The 17,770-nt window shown below is 33.8% G+C and overlaps 1 protein-coding gene across 1 annotated transcript in view; it reads right to left on the bottom strand.

Annotated features, from left to right (window-relative positions):
- Positions 1 to 17,770, bottom strand: part of Crybg3 (crystallin beta-gamma domain containing 3) — an 86,616-nt gene that overhangs the window by 16,549 nt on the left and 52,297 nt on the right. Inside the window, exons 9-15 of the mRNA XM_063224804.1 lie at positions 17,415 to 17,529; positions 16,271 to 16,306; positions 14,075 to 14,208; positions 10,638 to 10,764; positions 4,107 to 4,249; positions 3,880 to 4,006; positions 3,015 to 3,047 (exon numbers count right to left, since the gene is read on the bottom strand). Coding sequence (XP_063080874.1) covers positions 3,015 to 3,047; positions 3,880 to 4,006; positions 4,107 to 4,249; positions 10,638 to 10,764; positions 14,075 to 14,208; positions 16,271 to 16,306; positions 17,415 to 17,529 — 715 coding nt within the window. The remainder of the gene's footprint in view (positions 1 to 3,014; positions 3,048 to 3,879; positions 4,007 to 4,106; positions 4,250 to 10,637; positions 10,765 to 14,074; positions 14,209 to 16,270; positions 16,307 to 17,414; positions 17,530 to 17,770) is intronic.

Raw genomic sequence — 17,770 nt, 5'->3', positions numbered from 1 at the left:
TTTGCTATGCAATTATCACTTGAATAAAATGTAGTGATCTTTTCAAGCTAGTATGAAAAAATAAAAACTCAAGCACTTACTGTCCAAACACAGATGCTATGTTCAATTTAATCCACAGTATCAGCATCTTTTAATGCAATTTTTATCTTCCCAATACTAACAAAAACTTTTTTCTCTGTCCAAATAAAGCTTTGTTTAATCCTTTATGCCTCCCTCATACACACAAGCTGACTGTTAAAAAAAAGTCTTCCATTCTTCAGTTACATCACACCTATCTTGTATTACACTCTCTCATGTATTTCTTGAGTCTATTACATAGTCCACAATAATTTTATCTCCCTAATCACTCATGGGAGATGTTCTTTAAATAGTTCTCCCTGAGTACTTTTAAACTTTGAATCCCATAAAAGTGATCTAGTTGTTGCATCATAAAGAAATGTTTTTCTCGACTGCTCCTGAATCATACTGATACTTGCCTAAACCTGTCATTTTTTCTAATCACATTCATGAAAACAATAACCATAACTACTATAGACTATGTGATCATATTAAAATTTAATGAAGCTAAATTAGCCAATAGAAGATATCATTCACTTTTCTCAACTAAAATTATGTACAAATGGAAAAAAGCTCAATACTTAAAAGTTTTAATGGCATCTGTAAATGAACTTTTTAAAAGATGCTATGAACACATGCTACTTGATTGGGTCAAGAAGGGAATTGGTTAGAATTTCTACAGAATGATACTTTGACTACAATCTCTACTGAAAACTAAATTCACTTTTTTTTTTTTTTTTTTTTTTTTTTGGTACCAGGGATCGAACTCATGACCTAGCACTTGCCAGGCAGGTGCTTATGCCACTGAGCTAAACCCCCAGCTCTAAATTCACTTTTATGAGATTTGATCAATTGAGATTTCTAAAATTCAGGACCTGCTAGGGAAGACACAGTGTGAAGAGAACCTACATTCTGTTTAGTATTTGTTTTGCATGCAGAAAAATAAAAACATACAAAATGCCTCCTAATACTGATGACAAACTCTAGCAAGACTATCAATATTTTGGGTTGGTGATTAGATTTAGTGACTAATCTTTAGCATCAGGAGGAAAACAGTCTTGTCAATAAATTCAAAGTATTATTAGTATTTCAAACAAGACATGTCCTCATGTTTACAGAATAATCAGTAAATATTTTTACTATCATAAGTCTCATGATATATATTAATGCCTATGCACATGCATTTTCTACATTCTGCCCCTCTTACGTGGCTTCAGCTTCCCTTTAAAATCACCAGCATAAAAAATCCCCCCTACCCTAGCTGAACTGTAAGATGTAACCGAATTACATACTCAGGGGAAATAAGAATACCATTTACAGAAACCACTGATATGCCCAACCTGACTCACAGCTACCTGGAAAAGAGAAAATACTTTCCAGTTAAAGAATGGAACTAGCCTATAGATCAAGATCTGTTTATCTTCAAGTAGGATAAATAAGAACATTTGAAAATGTAGTCAACTGAAAATAACAGGAGCCTTTATTCTGGGTAAACAAAGGAGGCTTTATCTGTATGCTACCAAATATCCAGCTATCATATACCTGTCAGAACTTTTTATTTCATAAGCCAATTACTGAGCTACATCTAGAAAAAATGAAATGGAGCCAGTTTCACTGGGTGTTTTCTGCTGCTTCATCTCTCTTCAGGTTATACTGGAAAAACGATAAAGAAAATCCGTCGAGTTCTCTCCCCAAACAAGGAAGTCCATTAAAAACAAAAACCAGAAAAAGAAAAACAACAGAGACAGGAGGAGGAGAAAGAGCTTAGAAGAATGGGACTTTTTATCTGCACTTAAAGCTTAGAAAATGTGCAGTTTGAAATTATTTCTGTTTCCTTTTTTTACTCAAGTTATTTTGATTCATGTGAAACAGTGCTGCTTTAAAAATCCAGTTGGGCGTTTTCAAAACTTCAAAATAAAGATCTGGCAGGAAGTGTCTTTAAATACAATTATATTCAGAAAGGAAACATTCCCAATAGGCCCAAGCTAATCAGAAAATAATAAATCCTGAAAGCACTGTGAGTGGAAACATGGTTAAAGTAAGCTGATCTGAAATACGTAAACATTAACATGAATATGAAAAAGTTACTCGTTCAGCAAGAAAGATTTAGCATTACATAAAGGTAGCAGATGTCATTTTAAAATAATCGCTATATTTGGCTTTTTAACAGCAATTTTTCTGAATGTGGTTATTTAAAATGAACTGGCAAAAGCAATCTCTCTCATTGTCTCTTCCTTTTATGGCTGTGCTCCTCTTATAACGGTATGTCCTTCTTTGACTTGAAAATGTGGCTTTGTGAAAGGAGTCAGAAACTAGAGAATGTCCATCTTACCACCTCTATATGTGTGAAAATAGTATCTATTTAAATCTGAATTTTAGTTTTTGTATCAATAAATGGGATTAATGATTATGAGAAGTATTATGTGGGCAAAAATTCTAGCCCTCAATACATAATAAAAAGATAGGATCCAGAGTATTACCCAGTTCCATTCAAGCTATTAACACACTAAAAATGAAAAAGTAGAGTTTCAAATCCACTGTGAAGAAACATTTGACATAGGTATTAGAAATCCGTGCACACACACAGTAAGCAACTCAAGGAAGCAATTACGCCATGTTGTCAGCCCTTCCAGAGATCGCATACTCTGCTGTGCTGTGCCTAACCTAAGGAGAACGGGACAAAGAAGGAACGGCCAATAGGGAAGAAGGTGGCACAGGCGAAAATGAACTGCAGCAGTGAGAGCAGCGGCTATGTCGGGAGAAAATACACTGCGACAAGTTCTGCCAAAGTAGTCACCGATGAAGACGGAGCTCGTTTCTACTCACAGGCACCAAGTCCAATGCTTCACAGATACGTAAAAGTTATCTGAGAGAAACAGAAAGACCTCACGGAGAAGGTTTAAATGTTTTTGGAAAATCAAGCAACAATTATCAACTAAGAATGATTTAAAACATACCAAATGTGGAGGCTCATTTATCCCAAGTGGTTCCTGAAAAACACATTAAAATATTTTAAACATTGTACTCACGTCATCCTAATTATCTTTTAAATGTTTTCAAAATATCCTTTAAAAGCTTTTATGGTCTGAGAACTGTCAAGACCCTCAAAAAATATACTGAATTCTCTCATAACATTTTAGTATTTATGATCAACTTACTTTAGTATTTATGATCAACTTTGTATTTATGATCAACTAAAAAGTGATACTGATGTACCACAATGCCCAGCAGAAAGAGTCTAAAATTTGTGAACATTATTTCTCGTTAGACTGTTCTGCAGTGTTTGTTATGGGATGAACTGGGTCATCTTTTACAGCTTCATGGCTTTGCACACAAAGAATCTTCATAGGATGCTGTCTGCTTCAAAAATTTACTTTTGTAACTTATGAGATAACTTCTTATATCCTATTTAGTGGTAAAGTCAGTGAGAGCTTCCTTCCCCTGTACTCCCAATAATGTTCAATACACACTTCATTTTCAAACTAACCACACTAAAATTAGTTTCTCATATATCTATCTCCTCTAAGAGAATAAGAGCTGTCAGGGCAGTTTTAAACATCTTTCATCTCCTGTGAGGAGCACAATAATCTGAGACTATATAAATGCAGCTGAATGAACAAAATGATAAAATTTCAGACCAATCTCATTCATGGATTAATATGTAACAGCTCTCCATAGAGTCTACACTCATATCATGTTTTTATTTTCTATATATACATATTAAAGTAATTCAACAATCCCATGTTTTACAATCTTGTCCTATATATTCAATTGTATACTATTAATATGCTACTGGCACCATCCTCCTCACACTTCACTTACCAGTTGAATAGGTCGAATTGACATGATTACATTAGTTGATCCTCCCCAGTCAAAAAAGCATTTGTATTTCCCTTTCTCTAAAATGTATTGTTCTCCACAAAAGAACTTCTGCTGGTAGGCAACCCATCTAGTAGGGAACAAAGAGAAGAGAATGGAGGTGATATATAACCTAGCACCCTATAATTTAAAACACCAAAGAATATCTCAAAGCATAGGGGACAACTTACACTCCACTTTTAACATGAATGGATCTTGTTTCACTACCAAAGCCAATTTCTTCTAAGTCTGAAATTTCCTGATTTGAAATGTCAATACACTTCCCATTTTCTAGGTCAGATTCAAACAGTGTGATAGAAGATTCTATAAAATTCTGAAAAGAAGAAAAAGAAAATTTAAGAAAGCACGTGTTTTGTTTTTATGAAGTGCTGTAGCCAAGCACATTTTCACATTCTCATGGGATAACATTTACACAAATAACTCCGGGAAGAATTTTAAACTGCAGGGGAAATAATTTCACAATTAATACTCCTGTATCATTTAAAAAAAAAAAAAAAAAAAAGGAAGCCTGAATTTACTGTAATCAGGAAAATGTAAGGTTTATAAAAAAGTAGTCATCCATTGATAAACTGCTGGGACTTAAAAACTATCTGATTAATTCTAAGTTTCACTTGTGCCTAAAATACAAAAACTACATGAGAGAAAAGTGAATTGGGAAAGGGGTTAGAAGCACAGATCACATGCAACAATATAGCCTGAAGCTGAACAGAGCAGGAGGGACCCACTATATTGGAAATACAAATGCTGGCAGCACACAGGGATATAAACAAATATACTCACATAGCTGGAGCTTGTTTTCTTAAACTGTTTACCATTCCTAGAGACCCTGCCAAGTGCTACAGTAGCCTTCTAGATGATATTACTCCCCTGTTTCCATATTCAACTTGTTTGTGACTTTTGCCTTTTAGGTTTTGCTTTCCATATTTTTGTAAGCACTTCTCCCCTCCTGAGCAACTCTCAGGTTTTGCTCCCTCTCTGAATTTTCTCTCAGACATAACAAATATACAATATCCCATCTTGGTGATTAGTTGTCATCAATACATTATCCTTGTTTTGCAGAATTCTGGCTGTGAGATGACTCATGCTCAAGGGCATATGTCAGTTCTGGGTGCAATCACCTAGGGTCACATGTACAAAGCATAGCATAATATGCAAAAAAAATCAACAAAACCAAAATCTTCTAAATATCTTAACCAGTAGATAGGCAGAACCGGTACTAACACTCATGTCTAGGGTAAGCCCTATGAAGTTTTTTGGTCACTACCATAACTACTTTTTCTAGGTATTTTGGAAATCCCTAGATTTAGTAGAGCTCTTTTGCTTAAAAAAATGAAGAATGATGGAACAATTTTAAAGGCGGTATTATTCTATTTTATATTTTTAAATGAATAAGATAGTTAAGTATATCTCAGGTAAGACATTTCCTACTATTACATTGAGCAGGTGTTTAGGTATAAAGATGAGTCATAAGGTTCTGTAATTTGGCTACTTTTAAATTCCATAAAATCCCTTAAGAAATCTGGCCCTTTCTCTCACACCATAACTCCACACGCCTAACATCGAGATACCAGTAGAGAGCTGGTGTATCTATTAACAAATGAAAATAGTAGTCTGGGCTGCATATCAAGAGTTTTGGAGAGTTGCCTAAAGTTTGAAAATCATAGCAAAAGCAAATACAAAATTAAGCAAGTAAGTATAAGACTGAAAAAATATGAATACCAAAATAGTTTTACTGAAGCCATGGAATAAAAATTCCTTAACCTTTGAAGCATAAATCTTGCTATATTTCTTTTAGTTCTTTTCTTTTCTTAGCAATCAACTCCAAGTCAGTATATCCAAATGACTCATCTAGAATTGGGAACACATTTATGATTGTCCTCTCCAAAGCTCTCTATGACACAGATCATATTATCCCTAAGGAACATGTCCGGTATTTGACCTTAGTAAATCCAGAGTGTTTCATGTATTACAGTCAGGACATTTGAAAACAGCTTTTCTCTTTGTCCTCTTGTCTCTTTTATATTACTTCAACTGAGAATTGTAAATGTCATGGTTTGTATTCAGAGAAGATGTTTCACATGAGTTTTGCCTATTAACTCATTAGGGCTACCACGATCACAAGGGCTTACCTTGAGACATGCAAGTTTAAGTACTGCATGGTTTCTCTTACATGAGCATAAATAAAGATCAAAATAAAAGACAGACAATCAGAAACAGAGGAATACAACTTTTTTCAAAAGGAAAGGTAACCAAGAGATAGCAGAAGGGGTAACAGAGGGGAGGAGAAGTGGATTAAAAAAGAATCAGAATGTTTTATGTACATATACCAACTTGCTACAATGAATGTAATCATATATACTGCAAACGTGTACTAATAAAAAATGCCCAAAGTGGCTCTATATATCCGGAAAACTAAAACTACACCCATGTCTATCACCATGTACTAAACTAAAGTCAGAATGGATCAAAGATCTAAATATTAAAACAGAAATAATCTACTGGAAGAGAAAGCAGGTAGAACTCTTGAAGACATAGGTGTCAGCAGAGAGTTCCTAAATAAATATCAAACTGCACAGGAAGTACTTTGTAGAATCAAAAACTGGGATCTCATCTTATTAATATTTTTTGCACCTCAAAGGAAATCATCAACAGAGTGAAAAGAAAACCCACAGGAAAAAACCCACAGGAAAAAAATTTAGCCAATTGTCCCTAAGACACAAGATTCTATCTAGAACATATAAAGAATTGAAAAATACCAGCCCCCTCCAAATTCAAAGACCCAATCCAAAAGCAGAGATCTGAGATGAGTATACATTTCTCAGATGAAGAAATACAAATGATAAATAAATACATGAAAAAATGTTCAACATCACTGGTCATTTGAAGGATGCAAATTAAAATAACACAGAAGTTCCATCTCACCCCAGAAAGAATGACTATCAAGAAATCAACCAATAACAAATGCTGGAGGAGCTGTGGGGAAAACAGGAACACTTCTCCATTGTTGGTGGGAATGTAGAGTGGTACAATCACTGAGGAAATCAGTGTGGAGATTCCTTAAAAAACTAGGATTAGAGGTTCCATTTGATCCAGCAAGTCCCCTTTTGGGTATCTTCACAGAAGAAGTAAAAACATCACACCACAGAAAAAGTTGTACATCCATGTTTATAGCAGCACAGTTTTTAATAGCTACATCTTAAAAACAACCCTAATGCCCATAAACAATGGAATGGATACAAAAGATGTGCTATTTTTATATAATGGAGTACTACTCAGTTATAAAGGATACAGTTGAAACTTTTATGTGTAAATGGATGCAACTTGAGACAATACTCATAAGTGAAATAAATCAGACTCACATGTGTAAACATTGTATTGTCCCCCTGTAAAATACAATGTACAATAGATATTGTGAAATAGGAAGAAATTGTTCACAAGGAAAAAAAGAATTAGGATGGCTGAAAGGGGAAAGGACTGTAGGCAAAGGGAAAAAATGCAAGTAGTGTCTCAGTCCATTAAAAAGGAATGTTTGAGCTAATATTTATTGGAGAAATTTTTTTGCCCATTTATTACACCCTGAGCAACTACTTTAAAAATAACATGTAATATATAAACTATTGTTATTCTATTATTTTGTTATGAAATTGTTTTACTTTTTTCCATAAAATAACTTTTTTTAAAAAAATGCCTTCCCAATTACTTGCTATGTATGGGGAATACATACTTTCTCAAAATATTAACTAGTTTTTTAAGAATTTGCACAACATATAAAAATCTTATATTGTCTAAATATGGATAAATTTCTTCAGTAAATACCATCCAAATATACTTTACTAAACATAATTTTGTTATAAAAAGTGTCTGGAAACCATGTAAAATTTATTATATATATATATATAATATATATATATATATATATTATATATATTGATTGGTCTGCAATGTATTTGAAGTTATAAATGAAATGCCAGAAGGTTTTTACTAAATATGATTCAGTTTTTATTTAGGTACTTTTTAAAGTCTAATAGGCTCTCAAGTAAGACAGATTTACCCTCCAATCTTAGCATAACACTGAGGAAAGGTACATGACCTCTAAGATGCTCAGTTTCTATAAGATGTATCATGAGTCTCTACATTGCAAAGACTATTGGAATGCATATTCACATAAGCAATTAAGGATGATTTGACAAATATTAGGATTAGTATGAGGATTATGATTAACTAAAGCTAACAACTCATATTGTAATTAAAAAAACAATTTAAAGAGAAAAGAAAGTTTTCTTTCAAAGGATATTTTCCTTATTTACATAAAACTGTGTCATCGTTTTTGTATATGCTTCCAATTTTTGTAAATAGCAAAAATTAACAAGGCTATCCACACACACAAATACATACACACCGATTTTCCTATTGTTATTATTATATATCTTACTTATATCCAATATCTTCTAATTATTTAGCTATATGTGGTCTTTCAGACATTTACTTATTTTCACATTTCCAACCACTGGCAGGTTTCAGCTAATTTGGATTTTCTTTAGTTTTTGTTTTGGTGTTTTAGTCCTAGTCATATTTGAAAAGTATCACCTCATTCATTGTTAACATTGATGGTATCTATAATGCTCCCCCAACTTTCTTTCTAAAATGAGGGGAATTTTTAAATGTTTTAACAATGAGTGTACAAAGCTTTAAATCATGGGCTATAATCCCCTCAATGTATATGGTCAAAATTATCTAAAAAGGTTCTATTTTATATTGTCTTGCTTGCCGTTTAGTGGTCAAAGCATGGCTCAGCAGACAACACCTTGACTCTTATAAAGTATAACAGTGCACTAAATACCTCAGAAGTTACCCATCTGTTATTGCTCAAGCATTCCTAGCACTTGATTTTCAGTGAACTGTCTTATGTTTCATTAACTTGTTTCTGACTCATTTTCTCACTTAGAAGACCCACTTATGAAAAAATAAAATGCTCTTTTGTTACTTGGGATCTGCTCTCATTCCCAATCCTCCTGTTTAACAGGGTGAGAGGTTGCACAAGGGCTGCCACTAGCTGCAAAAAAATAAAAACCTAAAGGAAGAACACAATCCCTGTGCTCACTTGCAGTCTATATGCCCCACAATCACCTACTATACCGTTGACTTTAAGGAGTGCATCAAAGACCATTCCAAATAGTTGGGATAAACCTTTTAGATACAAGAGACAAAACTGAAACCCCAAACCCATTTATTTATTGCAAAATGCCAACACTGCGATTAGACCTCAATACTAAGGTTGTAGTTTAGAAAAACAACTTATACATTAGCCTCTTTTGCCTTAAACACAAACCACACATGTGCTACAGGTTCATCACCTGGTTTAGAGATTATATGGGTAAAGATTATTTGGGAAAGATAACAGTGGTAACTCTTAAATAACAGGGATATACATCCCTCTTAGCTTATTAAGAAGTCCACAGTGCTGGTCAGAAAAATTAGCAATATTTGCTGAGTCCTAAAATCTTAAGAAGTCTCTAACATTCCTCTCCTCTTTGTGTTTTCATTTTCTTCTACTTGAAGTCCTATAGCTTTCTGGACCTCTCTCCTTCTGCCTCATTTCCCTTATCCCAGCCCATTTCTCAATACAGTCATCAAAAAGACCTTTCAAAACCTTTAGTATAGTTATTCTCCCTACACTGAAAGGGTGGGCTGGGGATTTAGTTTAGTGGCATAAATGCCTATCTGGCACATGTGAGGTCATGAGTTTGATACCTGGTACAAAAAAAAAAAAAAAAAAAAACTTAAAGGGTAGACACCAGTGGCTTTTGGTCAACTCAAAATAACAACAATAATGACAACTTGAATTTCTCAATGTGGTACTAGGCCCTTCATTAACTGGTTCTGGACTCATCTTTCCAAAGTTCTAATATCCTGACATAACTGCATTTTTTTCAGACACATCACAGTTTTTACTTCCATGAGCGTTTCTCAAACTCATTGCTATAAGCATTTTGGGCCTGTAATTCTTTATTGTTGGAGGCTGCCCTTCACATTGAAAGGTTATTAGCCTCCACCCACTAGATGCCAGCACCCCATCCTTCAGAATGACCATCCAATATGTCTCTACATACTGTCAAATTTCCTTTAAGGAGCAAAATCACCCCCATTTAGAACCAATGGCTTATAACCTAGACTGTACACATTAACATGGGTTAATCTCTGGCAACACAGCACTTAGATGTCTTTCACCTGCTGCTGGAAACTGTCTACTCAGGTAAGGCTGCTGAACATGAAACTTCTGTCAGCTGTCACTGAGGCACACCTCACTATTCCACTTGGACGACTAAATACCCCCCTCCGTGTACTTAATCCAGTCATAAACAATATCATACATTCATTTAAGCATTATCTTCCTTACCGGATTACCTGTTTGGGGACGCTGAAACTGAGAATTTGGCTACCACCTGTCTACCACCTAGTACAATACATATAAGAAAGCATGTGCTCAAAAACTGATTATTGAATTGGTGGATAAAAAATCAAAAATAAATATTCTGTAATAATTATGCAGTTAAGAAAAACCAGGTAAGTCATGTCCAGTTCAATATAGTGTTTTCAGTGTGCCAGAAACATTATACAAACTCATGTTCTATCAGTGATCCTGTCCAGTTTTCATGAAAAGATAAAAAGGTAGAAAAGCACAGCTCAGGAAGCTAACTCACAGCTTGTAAGTACCGGAAAGACAAGATGGGGCCACTTAGTGCCCCACAGTCATTACTATCTTCAAAGTCTCCTTCTTCAAGCAAGAACTGCCGGCCTTTAAAATGTTCCTTTTCATAGGCAACCCACCTAGAAGTAAAAAAGATGCTCAATTAAACTATTAATAGAACAAGTCAAGAAACTCAATGAGAGAAAAATCATGATAAAGCACAGTTAATCACTTCTGTGTTCTAAAGAGCAACACATCTGCTTTATTTTCATTTACAACAACAAACAGCACATGCTTCATAGACTAATAATTTTTACAGTTTGGAGGCTTTTCTCAACAAAAGATTAATTATGAAATTACAAAAGAGCAAGCTCATTAAATGTTGATGCCATGGCTCCTTACCAAGTCTCAAGATGATCAGAGATTTTGCCAAGTAAAAATAAAGCCACACATAGCCAATGAGAAAACTTAAAAAACCTACACTGAGATCAAAAGATAATATTCTTATTTTCTGATTAAGCTCTTCTGTGATTGCAGAATAATTAACACATTAAACATTTACCAGGCTGAAGCTCAAAAATACAATACATGGGCCTGGGCCAGGGGTTTAGCTCAATGGTTTAAGTGCCTGCCCTGCAAGCACAAGGAGTTCAATCCTTGGTACAAAAAAACTTATGAAGGTTTACCAAAGAAGAATCAGGAAATGTGAACAACCTACCACTGTTCTGGTGCCCTTATATGTACACAACTTTTTCTGTAAATACTTATGGGTGGAAAATGTTAGTCCCACCATTTTATCAGTGGGGATCATGGGAATAGGAAACACTATCACAGATTACTTTCTTGACTTCTAAAAGCATCAGTAAAGACAATGATGAACACCATTAATTGTAATTGTTAAGCTCCTTTGTGAAACTTAACTTTTTATGGGGTAATCCACATTAATTACTGCATAATTATTACCACATTGTGGTAATCCACAGTGTGGGCATAGATGGTCCATAAAAACATGTTGACTCACTTAAACAGCCTTTAGGGTGGATCCTCTTACTCCCCCAACCTGTGGGCAGATGTGAGCTCCAGGGCTAAGGACTTCTCAATTGAGGAACCTCCAAAATGAAGTTCATGGGGGCTGCCTACTGTTGTTTTTCTTTTCACAACTCTACTATAATTTTAAATATTATAAAAATATTCCAAAAACTTATTTTTATAGTACACAAAGTAACAGTGCCCTATTAATAGACATTAAATTCTCCTTACTTTACATTGAGTGTATGTAGGGTAGGGTGCAGGATAGGGTATCCATGTGAGTGGGAATAAACCTAAAAACCTATTTATACATCTTAATATATTTGTAATGCATGTAGAGACAAACATTATTCTCAAAATACTATGTAAAAATAAACTGCACAGAAAACTTATAAATTCTAAGTTTTCTTTTATCATAATAGTAGTTTTTTGTTTTATTTTGTTTTGTTTGTACTGGAAATCAAACTCACAACTTTGAGCTTGCCAAGCAGGTGCTTGTGCCACTGAGCTATACCATTGCTCTTTTATTATGACTATTAAATATATGCTTTTAATTATATTTGAATGGGAAAAAATAATAGGTATAGAATACTATTATTGTTAAGGGATGAATTATTATGAGTAAATCTATTACATATCAGTCCTGAAATCTCTCAAGTCTGACTTAGTTTTTTTTTTGTCTTTTTCCTTTTTATCAGTACCGGGGATCGAACTCACGACTGCCTGCTTACAAGGCAGGCACTTATGCCGTTAAGCTAAATCCCCAGCCCAAGTCTGACTTTATCAGACTAAATTTTGATCATGAGTCAATGTCTACCTGGAATATTTAAATACATATTACCAGAAGAAAGAACATGAATCTCACTTTACCTAGATGACTCCTAATGGGACAGTAATGAGAAAAATGAAACAGCTAACAAAGCAAAAATATGGTAGAAATAATACAAAATAATAAAGTAGTATTTATTGGTACAAAAAATTAAAAAATATATATATATATATATATGAAGTTTCACCAAAGAAGAATCAGGAAATGTGACCGAGCTACCAAAGTGGGGACATTTTTCTCCTGCAATTGTTATATATAAATGGAAATCTATATACTGCATTACAGGCTATCTTTTGAGAATTTTTTACAAACCAGTAAAAATACTTGGGTAATAACAATATTCATCACAGTGAATTTTAACGGATAATTTCTGTGAAGCAGAAAACTCATTTTAGATCTATTCAGTTAATGAGAAAAACATTTAGACCCCAAAGAGAAGGAAAGGCAAAAATATTTTATATCTGGGTTAACACGAAGCTTATGTGTTCACAAAGCAGCAAAGACTACAAATAAACATATCACAATAAAAATGTGTTTATCCAAACCATATTTGTTCTTTTAATCCCAAGTAAATTTTAAAAATTCAAAACCAAGTGATTACTGGTTGTCAGCAAGTATCAGCATGACCTACATATCTAGAGTACTATAGTCTCTGGCATTTTCATTTTGGTTGGTGTTAATTTACTGCCAGAAACTAAATTCTAAATCTGTACATATGGTTTGTTTGTTTTGTTATTCGTTGTTGTACAGGATCTTCCTTGTTTAAGGCTGACCTTGTCTCACTGTGTAGCTCAAAATGCCTTCAACCCTAAGCAATCCTTTTCTCTTGCCTCCCAAGGGCTGGGGTTATAGGTGTGTATACTGTCATGCCCAAATGTACATAAAGGCTCTTAAATGATCCTGGATAAATAATTTAATGCCTGTGAATAAAATGTTTTAGTAGCATTGTTTGCTGAAGTAGCATAAACAAGTTACATTGTGATATATTAAATATCAAGAGATATCAAGGTTTAAAATTAAAACAAATCAACATTTCAAGCTAGTCAATGTCTTCAGGGAAAAGAGATTCTTTCTGGTGAGATGAGTGAGATTCCAGCACTTGACTGGCAAAAGCAAGTAAGTTTTGAGGTGTTACTCATGGTCTAATGTGCCAGTCAGGACACGAATATAAAAACACGGCCCAGCCTGGTCTGTTTTCTAGTGTTCCTGCTCCAGTAACTGCTGACTGAAACTGAGATGGTAACAACAGTGGTTATACTTTGTACCCAAAGGGTCTTAAAGGGCATGTGTAAGAGGAGTGCAGGGACAAGTGTCAGAAATTTTGCCTCTGGAAACACATAACCCAGATTATTCCTTTGATGAGAGAGGGCTGACTGCAGAGATCCTTAATGCATATGTACTAGGCTCTTACTCATGTTCATAACCTGCAAAAAACAATTTTATCTTACAATTCTTACTTTCTCGAAACCCTTAGCAGTATTTTTTACTTCCAATCATACAAGAGGGATGTACATTTTAGGTTAAGGCTGGCTGCTTCTGTGATAATCTTCAAAAGTCAGCTGCTTAAATCAAATATTGAAAATGATACTCACACTCCACCAATGACACGAATTGATCCAATTCCATGAAAGCCCTCATTATTTTTTAAAAAATTTGGGACAGAATCTATATGTTCACTAAATTCCTTGGCCTGTCCATGGAAGTGAGGCTTTTCATAAATAACAACCTAAAAAATACGAAAAAAAAATTTAACATACATATATTTCGTAATAGATGTACAGTAATTTACTTAACACTAAAGCTACAACAGGTATTGGGACCATTGTTTTTCTCATTAATATATTCTTATAGCATACGGTCAGACATTCACAAGAATTTAGGGGCCCTTACCACTATAAAATACGCCTCTCTTTCATTAACATACTGAGGTATGATTACATTGTTTTGTCACCCAAATGTTAGGACTATTTCATAGTCTAAACCTATGAATAACTGATCTTTGAATTATTTTTATACATTTACTCCTATGCTTCAAAATTACTACAAAGCTATCTCTGATCTATCATATTTCCCTCATAAGAAATAAAAACTCTCTAAAGGTTCCAGAGTATAACAAAACATAAACTGAGTTCAAAATTGATGAACCTACTTCTTGCAACAGTTTTTTTTTTTTGGTTACTCTTCCATGAGGGGGGAAAAATGCAAATTTTTAATTTAAACACAAAGCTTCCTAAAAATAAGAACTGACTAGAAAAATTATGACTTTTATTAACTGGATATTTGACTCAAATTTGGGAAGAATGTAATGAATATAACAGAAAACAAATTTATTGAATTTCATTTATTTCAAATTTGACTTGGTATCATAGTCCTCTTATTAAACTACTTTGCTGCTTTTTACTCCTCAAGAAGCCCCTTACTTCCCAAATCTGTGGACGTGATGATAGTAGTAAGAGTGTTAATCTCTTCATACTTTATCACTTAGTCCTATTTGTGGCTAATGGAATAATTTGTGCACAACTGACAACCCAGTATCTTGACTACATGCTGAAATACACTAAAGCAAAAAGATACTGCTTTCTTATTTCTAAAAACTGGCAACATTATACAGACTGAAAAAAATATAAAATAAATAAAATACTGATCTTGCTATTTTCACGTAGTAGATTGCCATAGGGCTATATCTGAAGTACTACAAGTTTTATTGTGTTTAATACATGTTACATGTGATGACTACATTTAAAAAGTAAAAACAGCAATTCTTTGGTAAGGAAACTATTATGGCATCATCAATGTTAATATCTAACAATTTCAAATTGTGATTATTATAATAAGTCAATTCATATATTTGCATAATCTGTCAAACTACAAATGCCCAAAAAAGATCACGTTTATCATACTTCTGATTGGCCAGACTAAGAAACTGATACAGAAGTTAGGCAAGCAGAGTCATGGCTAAGTCTGCCGCTATTGAATCAAAAGACTGCACCTTTTGTTATATTTTCAAATTACACTGGATGTTTTAAAAATATTTGTCCACAATCTACACCAATATAGTTTCGCTAAAAGTTGAGGACAGGCCTGAGTATGTTTTAAAAATTACATATACATGATTCCAACACACAAAGTATAATAGATATACTAAAACATTTAGGTTTTAAAAGACTCCATGTATGTGATAAAATGACAATGAGTTCTCATAAACAAGCCCAGAAATAGGAGGACTGGAGAATGTGTATGGAGTTTGGGAGGAGAGAAGGGTGGATAAATCCCTTTTTCCCTACTTGCCCCTGGCTATAAGCGCCATTCTTACTTATAAGAAGAAGGCTATCTACATCTCTGATTATTGAACCAATTTTCTTTCTACATCTCTCTCTACATATATTTCATAATTCTATTTTTTTCCCTCTCCTTCCTCCAATGTGCTTGGTCCCGATACCACTATTACCAGTTTTCATTGCCTCTACTCTTTCCTTAGGTATTTATACTTATAAGCCAATGTTTAGCATCATCACTCAGGTATCTAGCGGCTATCACAACCACTTGTCCAGTCAAATCTAACACCTTGCCACAGTGCAGGCCCTTGGACTTGGGTGAGTTGACAGTACAGACTTCCATTGTATCCTGACTCAACTGCCATTTAGGAAACATTTTATTCACTTCCCAGCAAGTTTTAGCTAAGTACCATCATAGATTCAGATAACTGTTTTATTCTAGTAATTCAAAATACTTAAAAATTAGTATTCAGTCTTATTTTAGCTCACTATAAAAGTTGGTCTAAGACTTACCTTTAAATTCATAGGCATTTCCACTTTTAGTCCACCCTAAAGATGACAAGATATTTTAATGTTAGGTATATAAATATTTGAAGTATGTTAATAAAGGCACCAAGTGCCATATGTACATTTAGTAAAGTCTAATTAGTGAACAATACATACCAGTCAAATTAAAGTTACATGTATATTTTAAATACAAAACTATAGTAGATTTAAACTTAGGTGGCTTTATGTCAACATAGTGGACAATTTTAAAAAGGCTCTGGATTACAACTACAAAGAAGAAAATTGAAGTTTAGTCCTTGAATACATGTGACCAATTAAAGATTTAATCCTAGTGCATATTGCCTCAAACAAAAGAGAGGAATTATTAGTAGACTTAGAAATCACATTTGGAAGAACAGATTTTTAAACTGATTTTTCAAATATCTCCTTTATAATTATTTGAAGTTTCAAGGAGATCATTGAGCTATCCACAGTTCCTATTCCAAATTTTAGCAACACTTTTGAAAATCAGACTTCATGTATTTGTGACATCAGGTTATATAACATAAACAATAATTCCTGCCCTCATAAAATCCCTAATTCTGTAATTTTCTTGTATCAAATGCTACTCTGTATTGATATTTGTCGAATTTCTTATTTTGGCCTGGTTTACATTGTTTAAAAAGGCACAGAACAGCCAAAATATTTTATTACACAATCAATGTTGTTAAACAGTCTGCCTCTCAGAAGAGATTTACAACCAGAAAAGGTCTGTAGGCAGACCTTTTCTGACTTAAAGGAAAGAAAGCACTGACAGAACTTCCCATTTATTATTAATGCTGAGCTTATCATTCATTGATGAAGTGGAAGAGTATAATTTACTACCAGTAATTTTCTAATGATCACCAACAAAATACATTCAAGACTGTATTAAATAATCAGAATTTTCACAGAAATATACTTCTAAGGAAACTGCATGTTTTTTGAGTAACTTGGTGAAACAAAAAGTAAACTCACAGTCCCTACAATATAAACAGAAAAACAATGTTTAAATAGTTTCCCAATTCAGTAGAAAACGTTTATTTCCCAACACATGAACAATCATCACAGTTATTTAATTTTGGATTCATGCATACTTGGAAAAACACATGCTTCCTTTTAATTTGCTTACCATTTGAAGTGGATGTAATGACTTCATTTCTGCTGCAGAAATCTCAAAGAGCCCATGGTCTTCCTCTAAAACTGTAGCTTGACCCTTAAAATTAATATCTGGGTAGGCAAGCCAACTAAATAAGAAATAAATGTTGGTTAAACAGGAATCATTTTGTCTGACTCAATAAGAGTAAAAAGGACTACCGAGAGAAAAAAAGAAACATTCTCCATTGCTGCATTATATCAGTAAAACACACCCAAAGGGATGAGCCAAAAGGCACACAACAAGAGTCAACAACATGTTTTCCATCTGTCAAATAATGCTGTACATTATTTTTCTTAAATTTTCTAAAACCTAAAACATGTAGGAACTTT

Source organism: Cavia porcellus, unplaced genomic scaffold (genome assembly GCF_034190915.1).
Source record: "Cavia porcellus strain 051 isolate PalLab524CR breed Dunkin Hartley unplaced genomic scaffold, mCavPor4.1 scaffold_15, whole genome shotgun sequence".
Classification (NCBI taxonomy): domain Eukaryota; kingdom Metazoa; phylum Chordata; class Mammalia; order Rodentia; family Caviidae; genus Cavia; species Cavia porcellus.
This window is presented reverse-complemented; position numbering and strand designations above follow the sequence as displayed.